This window comes from Hipposideros armiger, unplaced genomic scaffold (assembly GCF_001890085.2).
Source record: "Hipposideros armiger isolate ML-2016 unplaced genomic scaffold, ASM189008v1 scaffold_345, whole genome shotgun sequence".
Taxonomy (NCBI): Eukaryota; Metazoa; Chordata; class Mammalia; order Chiroptera; family Hipposideridae; genus Hipposideros; species Hipposideros armiger.
In genome coordinates this window covers 465,772-480,485 of record NW_017731695.1, presented here as the reverse complement: position 1 = coordinate 480,485, position 14,714 = coordinate 465,772, and the positions used below count along the sequence as shown (strand labels likewise).

The 14,714-nt window shown below is 40.9% G+C and overlaps 1 protein-coding gene across 1 annotated transcript in view; it reads right to left on the bottom strand.

The window, feature by feature from the left end:
• Positions 1-6,237: 6,237 nt before the first annotated feature.
• R3HDM1 (R3H domain containing 1) overlaps positions 6,238-14,714 on the bottom strand; it is a 183,044-nt gene continuing 174,567 nt past the window's right edge. Inside the window, exons 23-26 of the mRNA XM_019661343.1 lie at positions 13,025-13,173; positions 8,856-8,938; positions 8,315-8,399; positions 6,238-7,585 (exon numbers count right to left, since the gene is read on the bottom strand). Of these exons, the coding sequence (XP_019516888.1) occupies positions 7,224-7,585; positions 8,315-8,399; positions 8,856-8,938; positions 13,025-13,173 (679 nt within the window). The 3' untranslated portion in view covers positions 6,238-7,223. The remainder of the gene's footprint in view (positions 7,586-8,314; positions 8,400-8,855; positions 8,939-13,024; positions 13,174-14,714) is intronic.

The following is a 14,714-nucleotide window of genomic DNA, read 5'->3' as shown; positions in this document are numbered from 1 at the left end:
CAGATCCCACATATGAGGGCCAGTGACACTGCCCTCTACAGCTAAGATGCTGAACAACAGCTCGACCTGGAGCTGGGCTGCCGTGAGTCGCCGGGGACAGTGTAGGCTGCAGTGGGGCTGCAGTGGGCTGCCACGAGAAGAAAAAAAAAAAATCTTGTCAGTGGGAGAGATCAATACAGAAGTAGGAGACCATAATGTATTGGTTTGAGTAAAATGAAAGAAACATGTACAGGGGATTGCAGAGAGGAAGGGGTGGGGGACAGGGATGGCCTCCTGGAAGAAGTTTTTCAAATGGACCTGAATCACTGATGAAGAGTTAAGCTCTGTTTTACAAAAAGACCTTTCAAACAGAAGTTTGTTTATTGGTGTGCAGCAGGCAAACTAAGAAATGAGTTATAGCCTGTTCTGTTCCTTCTCACTACCACCTCTCAGTTCAAGAGATGAAAGACTTCTCATGAGCTGGGCTCCAAGCCTTTATGGGCTTCTTTGATACAAAAGAGTGGTTTCATTGCAATGAGCTCTTCTTTGAAGGATCTTAGGTATCAGATTTAAGCCTGTTACCAGATCTAGAGGCAGTGAAGAGGAAGGTCAGGTTTCAGCTGGGGTGTTTTTGACCATTGGAAGAATTCCCACTACAGCAACTTAACCCCGCCTGCTTGACCCTAGAGTGAATGCAAAACTTGAGCTTCTTGTCATCAAAAAACGGAAGAGGTGATTATTCACAGTGGTTCTGGGCTGAGATGGGGAACCATCCCATTTGGCTGACCATAAATCCTCTGGCCTTCCACCTCTCAAAATCTATCAGTTCTCTTCACTACTTCAAGTTTGATTAACAGAGATGCCTCAGCTCTTTACGCAAGGCAGGACCCCTACCTCTCTTCATGTCTTGGCAATGAGGCATCTTTTGACTGTTTTGCTTCTGCATTTGTGCTGGAGCCCATGGACTCTATCTGGTCTCCTGCTGTGTTTATTCGGCCTGCACAAGGTTTCAGAAAAGCCACATGTATTCTAGTTTTCCACTGCCCCTTCTGCTTCTAAGCTCCACTCCTTTATTTAATCTCTGGCAGTATCAAGTATTTGAGTGTGCCAGCTCTGTTGTACACATTCAGTTGGCATCAGACAGACATAAGTGTACAAACAACATTGACTGCTGTTTCACCAATCTGCTCAGTACGCCGTCTACCTAAGAGCCTGAGACAATTGGTCATGTAAAGTGACATGTCTGGAGACAGTACACAGTTCCTCATGGTTATTTTATCCTGTGAACACTTTATTTTATATAGTTATTTAAATTTCTGGGTTTATGTCTTCTTTTCTCCAAAAGATGAAAAGAAGCAATTCTACTTAATCTTCTTTCTATCCCCACAATGCCTGTTTCCTTTGTGAAGTGAATGACTTATCAGTGTCTTGAGGCCAAAGGTTTCCTACCACAAAAGTTCTATTTCAATTTGCACAGGTCAAAACCCATCACAAACTGAATCCTTAACTCTGCTTACTCAAATACTTGTATATTCCAATGTTCATAAGAAGGTAAATGATGCAGTGCCAACCCTTTACCATTGCTTGGGGCATAAGAAAAGGGGAATTTCTTACTGATGCTGGATTGGTAATGTCACCTTGAAATATAAAGTCCCACAATTAAAAAAAAATTTTTTTTTCCTTTCATAGAAGTTCGTTCCTGTTTAACATTAGAGGAAGCTCTAATATTGACTTAATATTGCAAAACTATTTACATAAAAAGCAGGTAAAGGAAAAATAATATTCTGTTCTTATTTTTTCCTTGAGTGAAAGAGTGAAAAGTGTAGAAAAAGTAAATTGGTTATACAAAGTATGATCACTCACCTAGTGACGAGTAAGAGAATAGTTTAGTTACTATGTAAGCCTTATGGATGCACATACAATTTTAAAATGGGGGAAGGAACATTTAAATATATTGTTAGCTTCACTCACAAAAATTGAATTTTCTAAGTAAAGATAGGATGGCACTCCTATCTGGCTTCTCCTATAGATCCAGATAAATAAGACAAATCTTTTATCTTCATAAGCCAAGATAAAAAACATTTGCTCTTTTAATAATAGAAAGCTACTGAGGGATTTTGGGTAGGAGAATGACATGAGCTGATTATCTTTCAGATCCTTTTGGCTCTGTGCTGATAGGGGACAAGAGTAGAAGCCGGGAGACTGGTTAGCAAGGCCATTTCGGTAGTTCAAGCACAGGATGATGACAGCTTGGACTACGATGGCAGGAATGGAAATGGAAAGAATCCTGGATATCCTGAGAGAAACTTCAGGATTTGGTTTGGAGGCAGAGTCAATGGGACTTTTTGTGTATTTCTTCTTGTGTTAAACTGTTTCCAAAGATGGCTGCAACCAAATTCCACATGCCTTTTAGCCACTTCTCTCATCAAGGGGTGAGGTTTATTTCCTCTGCTGTGGGCTGGCCCTATGATTTTTTTTTTTAACCAATAGAATGCAACAAAAATGACATTCTGGGACTCCAAGGTCAGATTTTAAGAGGCCTTTACTTATGCAGCCATTAAGAAAGAGAGAGAGAGAAAAAAAGGAAATCCTGCCATTTGCAACAACATGGACGAAGCTTGAGGCCATTATGCTAAGGAAAGCAAGTCAGAGAAAGACAAGTACTGTATAATCTCCCTCAGGTAGAACCTACAACTTACAAAAACAGAGAGTAGATTGTTGGTTGCCGGGGGCAGGAGGTTAGGAGGAGTGGGTGAAGGGAGTCAGAGTACAAACTTCCAGTTAGGAGTTCTGGGGGTCCCAGTGTACAGCATAGCGACTATAAAGAAGTCCGGGCTATGCCACTGGGCAGAGAAGCCACGGGGACAGAGCTGCCTTGGAGAGTGAGATACCTAGAGCAGCGTCCATGTAGCGAATGAGTCATCAGAGCTGAGTCAGCACCTGGACCTGACATGTGAGATCCCAGGCATGTGAGTGAGGTCATTTTGGATCTTCCAGCGCAGCCCAGGCCCAGCTGATATCAGCTGGAGAAAAGCCTTAGCCATCCTCTTTGAGCCCTGTCCAAATTCCTGACCCACAGGATTGTTGCTTTAAACCACTCAGTTTGGGGTGGTTTGTTAAACAGCGAGACAGCTGAAACAGTGCTGCTTTTTTGGGGTGGTGTGGGGGAGATTATGTAGCTAATGATCTATTTCAATGCTTCTCCTCCCTGTAGAGAACCAATTTTTATCAGCATTCTGACACAGGAATTTCTAGTCTTTTCCTTACACTCCTCCAATATTCTTATGTTGGTGAAATCAAACCAAAATGAATCCAAGTGTAGACACTAAAAGGGACAATATTAATAATAAATATGCACGTTGCAGCCTCAGCATATGTGGACTTGGGGTAAAGGGCAGCCATTATCTACTTGTGGGCTGACTGGGTGCACATGAGCCTTTCATATTTTAGCATCAGCTCATCAAAGACTTCTACAATACAATTCCAAGAAACACGGGGCCAGGTTTGAATCATGCCACTAAGTGTAGAGTTACCTTCATGCCAGCACACTGGGCACTGGGATGGAATCTGTGCTGCCTTTCAAGACTATACACACCACATCCATCTGTTGGATGGGCAGCAGACCAGCATTGGGGACCTGGCCACCTTCCCAAAGGCCCTGTGGCTGGCCTCTGCTGAGGTCTTACACTTGGGTTTTTTCTGTTGCTGACATGTGAAGAACTCTTCAGCTGCTCTGAGGTTGCCGCAGATGTGCTGGCTTAACTCTTCCCAAGCCACTTGACACTGGGTTCTACTGAGACTTGTTTCCACACTACTCACAGGCCATAGGTCCCTCCCTGGTGGGATCAGAAAAATATTTAGCTTGGTTGGGGGCAGAGGGGCCGGGGGAGGGTGCTCAGATCTTTACTTTGTCGTCAGCTCAGATGACAAGCTAGTTATTTTTAATCACTGTTGGCATCATGGCACAAACACACTTTGTGCTCTAGATTCACAAACATACCCAATATATCCATGTTCTCTGTGGACCAATGATGTAAAAACCCTGAGTCATATTCTCAGTTTTATAATGCATAAAGTAGCAGAGTGGACAGAAAGGTATTAAGTGACCTTTGTCATTCTGAAAAAAGGGGCTGCTGGAGCTGCTAATATTGGTACAGATAATAGCCCATTTTATTAGTGAAAGTACTTTCTGCCCCTAAACGTGGTCAGTGCTCTGGAAACCGCAGCTCGGGCTGTGGGACATTTGAAGTTGTCCTTAGGAAGATTTAAAGTCTGGGTCAAATCACATCTTCAATGTCTCCTGTGAGTGCCTCCTCCTCCCACCATTTTTCTATAGGTGAAATCAGATTCTAGAACAAAAAGAAGAAGGTAATATAGTCTAGGGAATGCATGCATATTTTGGAAACTTTTTTTTTTTGGCAAGTTCATAACTATTTTCATGTGATTATCAGCGAATGGGGTGGGGTAGTGGTGGTGGCTAAGAGCTGACTTAACAATAACCTTGCTCTGATTTCTTACCTATTTCCTCTGGGAGGGTTTCAACTCCTACAAGATGAACCAGGGGTCTAAAGCAAAAATTTCAATTTTAATGTACAGCATGGTAACTATAGTTAATAATACTGTATTGTATATTTGCAAGTTGCTAAGCGTAGATCTTCAAAGTCCTCATTACAAGAAAAAAAAAGTTGTGGAGGCTGGCCGAGTGACTCAGTTGGTTAAGAGTTTAAGCTCTGAGCAACAGGGTCACAGGCTGTATTCCCACATGGGCCAGTGAGCTGCGCCCAAGCTGAGCTGCCAACAGGTGGCAGGATGGCTCAGCTGGTGAGAGCACGTGCTCCTAACAAGGTTGCCAGGTTTGACTCCCGCATGGGATGGTGGACTATGCCTACCCGCAACTAAGATTAACATGGCACCTTGAGCTGAGCTGCCCTGAGTTGCCGAAGGGCGGCCAGGTGGCTTCGTGGTTAGAGTGTGTGCTCTTAGCAACAAGGTTTCCGGTTCAACTCCGGTATGGGATGGTGGGCTATGCCTACCCGCAACTAAGATTGAGCATGACACCTTGAGCTGAGCAGCTGTGAGCTGCCCACAGGCGGTTGGATGGTGACTGGACTTGGAGCTGAGCTAGCTGCGCCCTCCACAACTAAGACTGAAGAACAACAACGTGGCTGTTCCCGTTCCCCAATAAAATCTTAAAAAAAAAAAAGAAAAAAAGAAAAAAAAGTTTTAACTGCTAGGTGGATATTAACTAGTCTTACTGTGATTATTTTGCAATCTATACAAATATTGAAATGATTATGTTGCATACCTGAAATGAATGTTATGTCAATTATACCTCAATTAAAAAAAAGAATCCCACTTAAGTTGACTAGGATTCTTACTGCAGGAGTTAAAGAAAATATTCAGAGATCTGAAATAAACCACAGGGTTGTGGTATTTTTTTTGGTCTCCGTCCCCATGTATGATTGAATAATTCTTGCTGCAATGCTGGCCCTAATTATGTTATCTTTTCCATCTTTGACTCCCTACAGTAAAAAATAATAAAAATTCAACAGATCTTGGGAATGATTTTTCCCAGTCCTCACTCTTCTTCCTCTGTGTATGGCTCCTTAATCTGACATGGTTCAAAGGCAGTTCCAACTTGTGCTCCCAGGGGTACAATATTCATAATCAGGAAGCACCAGCTTGTGGGAAGGCCTGGGTTTCCCAGGGGCCAAGTGGGACTTTGCAGAGTATTTACTCTGCTGTGAGTGAACATCTGTGCCAGTATGATAACACCTGCTGGTGTTGAGCAGCAAAGTCAACCCGGCTCCAGGGCTGGAAGCAAACCAGGCTCCAGGCAGGTTGCAGATGGCAGGCCCGCCCCAACTTTTGGGTTCCCCAGCACTTTGCTCAGCTAACAAATGGGGAAAACTCTCTATAAAGCATTTGAGCTAAACTGGACAATTGGGTGCTCAATCTATCGGCTAAAAACACAAATTCGTTATCTAACCAAATAATGTTCTATTTTTAGTTATGTAAGTACATTCATACTAAAAACTGTCTATAATTGAGGTATTAACTTTGAGAGAACAAAATGACACGGATCATACTCACGGGATTCAATCCCACAGAGAAAGTGATGCTCTGTAAAACATTTGTACAAGGGGTTTACTGTCTTTCATTCTTTAAGTCTGAAATTGAAATCTTCAAGACAGGTTAAGTCTTTAATGTTGACACTCATTTAAAAAGGTGATTTTAACTTACAAAAGACAAAGTGGGTCTATATTTGTAAACATTTATTCTTTTGAACTGAAAAAGGCTTGCATCAGCACACATTGTACAGCCTTGCAAATTACACAGAAATTGAAAAAAAGGTTCCTTGTTCATAAGTGCAATGAATCTTTGATGTCCAGTGATCCGCTGCAAACAATGAAAACAAATTTTAAACCACTTAAGAAGTTTCCAGCACTCGTCAAATGTATTTTCTTAGGTGACAAAAAATCCACAAGGAGGGGAGGGGAATGCAAATAAGTGGCAGTTATTGGAGGGACACTTAAAAAAAAAAAAAGTGGATTTTCCTGCCTAGAATGATTCCTATTCCCCTTTGAGTCTAAGTGGTTTGATTAAGAGGCATTCAAAACATAATTTACTTTACACTTAATGTTCATACCACCTAAATGAAGAAGGAAAGGACCCTATGAGGGAATTCTGTATTTCCTGGAAAGTGTTTTTGTGTTTAGAGATACAGGGGAAGAGTGATCTACGTGTGGGCTCTCCTCAGTCACCCCCTTCAGCCCCTCAAAAAGATAGAACATGGTTTTGACTTGGTTATCCCACTGCTGCATTCTTTCCCCCCCAAATTCTATGTTGGGTTACACTGTGCTGGATGCAAAAAAAATACAGGTTGCAACCGGTTGTAGTCATTTTGAAGAATAATTTGCTGTACAATAGAGCTTTGGATCTGATACAAGAATTCAGAAATATAAAACAAAATAACTATAAAAGTTAGGAGGCATTTGAACAGCATTTCCTCAGAAAAAGCTGCTAACTCTGTATCATTCCGATGTGGATTCCTACAGTCACATGGGGTGAAGTGTGTATTTCCCCCCTTTTGCTGGAACACTGGCCTGTCTTCAACAAAAGCTGTAACGCCGTGACCACACATCCTAGGAGTCTCTATCATGTTAACAGAAGCTCCAATACCAAGCCAATTAAAGATGGGAGAGGGCAGGGGGATCACAAAGGCCAAGGGTCCAAGGTGGCTGTTACTGAGAACTTGCCCTTTCCAGAATGTGAAAGTCATAGTGCTTCTTGCTTGTTCTCAGTTTAAACTTGTTAACCGAGTTAATTTGTTTCTTCAATGCATTCTGTGCAGCTGAAATGGAGGGGAATGTGGCTAAGACGGTGTACGTGGAGGCCAAGTCACTGGGTTTACAGCGTTCAGAACTGACAGCACTGTCCCCACTGCCACAGCAGAGGGGGTGACGATGCAGCTGGGGCTGGGACTGGGGGTCCCGCAGCCACCGGATCTTGGCGCCAATTTTAAAGAGTTCCCCAAAAAGCTTCTCGGCTTCCATGCGAGTTATTCCATCTGGTAGTTCAGTAATTTCCAAGACCTTCCCAACAACTGGAATGGAAAAGGTGTACATTAATATCCTTGTTACCAAAGAGGTGGGCAGAAAGTACTGTCAACCCAAATATGACACAGGAAATGAACAGAGTATTATGAAACCACTCAAATCCACCGAACTGTAATTGTTCTAGCCGTCTTTTAGCTCATTCCCACTTAGACCTTAGGCAAGGGGTGTAGAGCTCCTGGTGCTGAACTAACCATCTCAGTCTTCACTGATGGCTGCACATATGAAATGCAACACTGTACCATGGCTTCTCTAAATCAGGCGTGTGATCTTGGGCAAACAGTTTCTTGAACTTCACATTCCCATTGTAAAATAAAGATAATAGCACTTGCCTTTCCCACCCCAGGGAAGTTGAGTAGAAAGTTAAGGTGATATATTTGTTCACTCAAACTATCTCCATATGGGTGTTAGCACTACTTCCTTTCTCAAAGAATACAGAGGCAAAGAGTTGCAGTCTACCTGTTCTCTCACACACATTTTCTCCCTTTTGTCCCTTCACCCCTTCTGAATCCACCTGTACCTGACTACACTCTGAAACATGAATTGAGATAGAATTAAAAGAACATAGTCAAGAACCCTGCATTAGAGATGGCATAATTTTCTAGGACATTTTGCAGAACTCTGGGAAGAAAACCCATTTCTGCGCTGCGGTACAGTTTTACAGACCATCGAACTGGTCAACCATTAGAACCATACCCAGCTGCCTCTCAGGGACACACCTGCTTCTCCTGCACCAAGGTCAGTGGATGCAGCTTTTTTAGCTTGTTTCCTTCCTCGGCTTCCGTGCCTGTTGCCAGACTGACCCTGAAAACCCACGAACAGATGAGAAACAGGGTTAACAATGCTGAAAAATATGTTTGTAATGTTTAAACCCTTAACACCTAACCATACTTAGCCTGGGTTTTATATTTCAGCAGAAGAAATCCAATCCCAGGCTGTGTGAATTGTGCCTCTGTGGCAGTGGCACTCCTGTCTGTCACTATGACCAGTCCCTCACTGGCTGTCTTTCATAAATGAGTCGCTAATGCCCGGTCACCACCCATCTGGGACAGCCCGTGCACTGCTGCGCAGCCAAGCTGTGGACCACCTTCTCCCCACTCTGCCCTAGACAGGCCAGGGACAGCACTGATAGATAAGCTGGCTGAGGCACAGAACCCTCCCTGTGCAGCCCAACAGTAGGGCCTGGGGTGCCCATGCTCGGCAGCAGAGGTGTGATGCTCTGCCCATGCACTCGGGAGGTCACACAGCTGGCTCACACACCTGTGGGACTGGGATGTGTCCGTGCAGGACAGCAGGAGGGTTGTACTGCAGCGGCTGGCCAAGTAACGGGTATCTGGTATCTCCTGCAAGTCAACAGAAATGTTTTCACATTTTCCTCTATGCAGTGATCAAGCACTCCCTACAGTTCTCTAAATTGTCTCAGTTAAGACAAGTAGGGGACATATTTGGTAGAATAAAATGTGTAGGTATTGACATATTTTTAGAAAGAATTAAAAGTTCCATATAACCTTTTAAGAGGTAAATTTCTGAAGAACTAAGGAGTAATAACAGTGGTTATGAAGGAGGGTAAGTGGTAGGATGAACAGAAATTTCTCTGTATCCCTGAACATTTCATATGAAATCCACCAAAATAATGATAATACCCACTCCACCCACTTGAGATGCTAAAAAACAAATTATAGGGCCGGCCGAGTGGCTCAATCGGTTAAGAGCTCGCTCAAGAGTTTGAGCTCTGAGCAACAGCGGTTTGATTCCCGGTCCGAGCTGAGCACTGATGAGCTGCCAACAGGTGGCAGGATGACTCAGCTTAAAAACAAAAAAACAAATTAATATAACTTATGTTTCAGAGGAAGGAAAAGACCCTGAAAAAACATTACGCTCTCTATCTCCCCAAATTAATTATTAATTACTATAAATATATGCATGCATATATACTATTTACATATGCATACAAATATTTTTACAGTCTTAACCAATAGGTATATTTATATTCTAGGTCTTAGGTCAGCTCTTAAGCTCTCTTTAAATGAAAATTTGTGTTTATAACCTCAAGTTGCTTAGAAAGAGTGGCACAGTTCTTAGGTGTTATTCATGAGCAAGTATTCTGTTCCTAAATCAACACGTGTGGTGTAGTCAGAATGGAGACCCTCCAATTCTTTTCTCTCACTCAGGAGTGCCTAATCATCCCATGACAAGGGCCTAATAAATGCTCACTGCAAAAGCCTTCTTCTGGAGAAGAATATCTTCATTTGTTATATTCTTATTTTATTTTAACTCTAAGTCCCCAATTTGAGCACATTCTGTATTTGGAGGAGGGTTATGGCTAAGTGCTAGGAAAGCATCTTCAGGATATCCTACACCCCTTTCTCTCAATAGTTTCATAATGGAGAGAAGCAAGGTGCGAGCTTCCTATCACTGGGAAGGTGCTAGGGCAGCTCCCTGGCAGAACATACCCATGACATACTCGCTCCTTCCCAAGCACTGGTTCTAGGGCAGATATGACACGGAGACTTAGCACTGAGATCAGAGATGCAATGTGAAGAGTGAAGATGCATAAAAAAGTGAGAGTAGAGTTTAGGTCTATGGAGCAGTATTCTTTTCAATATGAAGAGGACACAGTAGTCAGCACTAACCAAATGCCCTTGTTACAGGACATGGTCTGTGCTCCTTGTGGGGCATTCATACTACACCATGCATTTCAGTACTACTATATTGCCCCAGTTTCAATCCACATGCTGTTTCAATTTATTTTCTTTATTTTTTATTTTTTTAAATTGGGAAATTGGGGGAGGGCAACAGTGTTGGGGAATTGAGGAAGGGGACCAGCCAAGTTGTTGTTCTTCAATCTTAGTTGTAGAGGGCGCCAGTTGCCATCTGGCTGCCCATCGGCAACTCATGGCCTCTAAGCTCAAGGTGCTGTGTTACAATCTTAGTTGTGGGTGGGCGTAGCCATCATCCCAGGCGGGAGTCAAACTGGCAGTTTTGTTGTTAAAAGCGCATGCTCTATCCACTGAGCCACCCAGGTGGCAGCTCAGCTCAAGGTGACGAGTTCAGTCTTAGCTGCAGGCGGGTGTAGCCCACCATCGAACAGGCAGTCTTGTTGTTAGGAGCATGTGCTCTCACGCTGAGCCATCCTGCCACCTGCTGGCAGCTCAGCTTGGGGGCAGCATCACTGGCTCATGTGGAAATTGAACTGGTGGCCCTGTTGCTCAGAGCTCACGTTCTTAAGCTAACTCTTAACAAACTGAGCCACTTGGCTGGCCCCTCAATTTATTTTTTTTATAACACACTTTATTTTTCTAGATTATTACAGTAACTGGTTTTGTAGAAAATTTGGGAATGCATAATTACAAAGGAGAAAATAAAAACGACACCAATAATTCTATCACTTCTAACATTTCGGTGTGTATCGGTTTGGTCTTTGTTCTATAGAGGTGTGCTCACACATGTGTATATGTATATATTTTATAATTCTTTAAAAGAAGCTGGGATATAATTAACATAAAACAAAATGCACATCTGTAGTGTTAAGTTTGATGAATTCTAACAATTGTAAAAGTCCACGTAACCGTGACCTGAAAAAGACAGTAAACATTTCCCTTTCCTGGAAAGTTCCCTCAAGCTCATTTCCAGACAACTCCCTATCTCATTCATACCATTATCTGATTTCTAACATCATAGTTTAGTTCGCCTTTAGTTGGATTTCATGTAATTAGAATCATATAGTATGTCTTCTTTTTCTGTATGGTTTGTTTTAGGCTTAACATAATTCTGGATTCATCTATGATGTTGCACATCAGTAGTTTGTTTTGTTCACTTTTTTTAAAGATTTTATTGGGGAATTGGGGATGGGAAACAGTATTGGGGAATTGGAGAAGGGGAACAGCCAAGTTGTTGTCCTTCAATCTTAGTTGTGGAGGGCGCAGCTAGCTCAGCTCCAAGTCCAGTTGCCATCCAAACACCTGTCAGCAGCTCAGCTCAAGGTGCTGTGTTCACTCTTAGTTGCGGGTGGGCATAGCCTACCATCCCATGCAGGAATAGAACTGACAACCTTGTTGTTACACCTTGTTGTTAGGAGCATGTGCTCTCACCAGCTGAGTCATCCTGCCACCTGTTGGCAGCTCAGCGGCAGCTCAGCTCAGGCGCATCTCACTGGCCCATGTAGGAATCGAACCTGTGACCCTGTTGCTCAGAGCTTAGGCTCTTAACCAACTGAGCCACTAGGCTGGCCCCTGTTTTGTTCACTTTCATTGCTGAGTAGTATTCCATTGTAAGGATGTACTACAATTTGTTTATCAGGTCTCCACTGGTGTACATTTTGGGTCATGTCCAGTTTGGGCTTTCATCATAAAATAAAGTTGTTGTAAATGTTCTTGTACAAATCTGCATAAACGTGTTTTCATTTCCCTTGGAGAAATACCTAGGAGTGACTAGAATTGCTAAATTGTGAGATAAATGATTAACTTTGCAAGAAACTGCCAAATCTTCTCCCAAAGTGGTTTTATCATTTTACACTCCCACACCAATGTGTGAGAATTTTAGTTGCTCTGTATCTTCATTAACATTCGGTGTTGTTAGTCTTTTTGATTATAGCCATTCTAGTGGGGGCAAAGTGATATTTCATTCATATTTTAATATACCTTTCCCTAATGAATAATAATGTTGAGCATCTTAACAAGGGCTTATTGGACATCTTTTTGAAATGTTCATGTAACTTGTTTTTAAAATCACTCATCATACTGTTGATTATTTCCCCTTTAATGATTCTTTAAAACATGGTTTTTAGATAACTGCATAGTATTCCTTCTATGGATATACCATAATCTAATCCTTACTGATGAACATTTAGGTTGTTTTTTAATTTATTCTGCTATAGACTAAACTCTTCTGTGCATAAATCATTGTATGCATGTATCCTTACGATAAATTCCTGGAAACAAAATTAATGGTTTCTATATTATTTAACAATCATCCACTTACATGTCTGTCTGTTTCTTCAACCGGTCTGAAGGCTGGTGATGATGAGAACTTCACCTCATTCATTTTGTACATCAAGGGCACAATAAGGCCTCAACAAATGTTTGTTGAATGAATTTTTGAATAAACTCTTGATATATATTATTCTAATATAGAAACTAGAAATACAGAATACAGAATATTGCCTATTACTAATATAGAGGAATGGAGTCTAAGGATAAGTTAAAGCCATTTTAATTCTGTCATTTAAATAATTATTGAATAATTACTAAATTATTAATTAGTGATGAAACATTAAGGTTAGGAAAGTACATAGTAATAAACAAATACACCTGGGTGGAGGTGAAAATGTTGTCCTATGGAAAACTGAAAGATAACAGCACCAAGTAAATTGCAAAGTTACTGGGATTGATGTCTGATAATGCTCTGTGACTGGTTTTGTGTACACTTACCTTGCCCAGGGATAAAAGGTCTAGAAAATTGGGGTATGATGGAAAGTGGTGGTCCAGAAGGACGGACAGTTTTCAGGGTGGATAGCTGAGCTGGTGCTGGCGACTGAGCTGGTGAAGTAATGGGGCTGCAGAGTTGAGGGCTGTGCTGCAATTACATCAAGAAAATGGGGGAGCATTTCAGTCAGACTTTTTGCAAAGTTCCTTTCGGACAAAACATTTTATTCTTTTTTACAAATATGTACTTGTTATACTATTGCAATATATACTTGCTATTAAAATAATTAAAACACTACAGAAATTTATAATTTCCAACTCTCAAACCCAGATCACAGATTGTTTCTATGCATATGCATCCATACATCTATGTTTTACAAAAATGTAAACAGACTATACATTCTATTTTGGAATCTTGCTTTTGTATCTTGACAATAATGTTGTAGATATTTTTCCATGAGAGAATATTTACATCTACCACATTTTTTTCTCATTATTTTCACATTTCATTTTTAAACAATTCATCCTGAAGAACAGAGCAAAAATAGTACAAAGAAATCTCAGACTTCCCAATGTTAATATTTTATTATACTGGTTTTCTCCCTCTGTATATACTACTATTTTTTTCTGAACTACTTGAGAATGAGCTGGTCATGATACCCCTCTATCCTAAAATAATTAGTGTCTGTTTTCTAAAAACAAGAAAATTTTCTTACATAAATAACTACAGAATTGTCAAAATCAGGAAACTAACAATACAGTACTATGTAATCTAGAGTTTATTCAAATTTATGCCAACTGTCCCACTAATGCACTTTATAGGAAAAAAAAAAGAAAAAGAAAAAGAAAAAAAAAATCCCCTCCTAGTCCGGAATCCAATCTAGAATCAAGTGTTAAATTTATTTGTCAAGTCTCTTTGATATCCTTTAATCTGGAACAGAACCTCAGTCTTTTTTCTCTTTCATGACTTTGACATTTTGAAGATCGGTTATTTTGTGAAATGTTCTTCAATTTGGGTTTGCCTGCCATTTTCTCATCAAAAAGTTCATGATATGCATTTGGTGAAGGAATATCAGAGAAGTGATGTAGTGTCCTTCTCAGTGCATCATATGAGAAGGAACATGCTGTCCATTTGTCATCACAATATTGGTGATTTTTATTTCAATTACTTGGTTAAAGTGGTGTCTGCCAGGTTTCTCCATTGTCACGTTACTAGTCTTCCTTTCTAGTTATAAGTGTCTTGTGGGGTGATCATATTATCTGCGAACAGAGATAATTTTACTTCTTCCTTCCCAATTTTAATGTCTTTTATTTTTTTTTCTTGACTAATTGCTCTGGGTAGAACTTCCAATATGATGTTGGATGGAGAAGACACATTGTATGTTACATACCTTTTAAAATCTATTGAAACAATATGTGGCCTAACATATGGTCTATGCTAGAAAATGACCCATCTGCACCTGAGAACAACGTATGTTGTTGTTGTCATCTGGTAGAGTATTCTGTATATGTTTGTTAGATCTAGTTGATTTATTGTGTTTAAGATTCTTATTTCCTACTTATCTTCTGTCTGGTTGTTCTATTCATTATTGAGAATGGGGTATTAAAGTCTTTAACTGTTATTGTAGAACTATTTCTTTCTTCACTTAAGTCAGTTTTTGCTTCATATACATATATATGTATATATATATACATA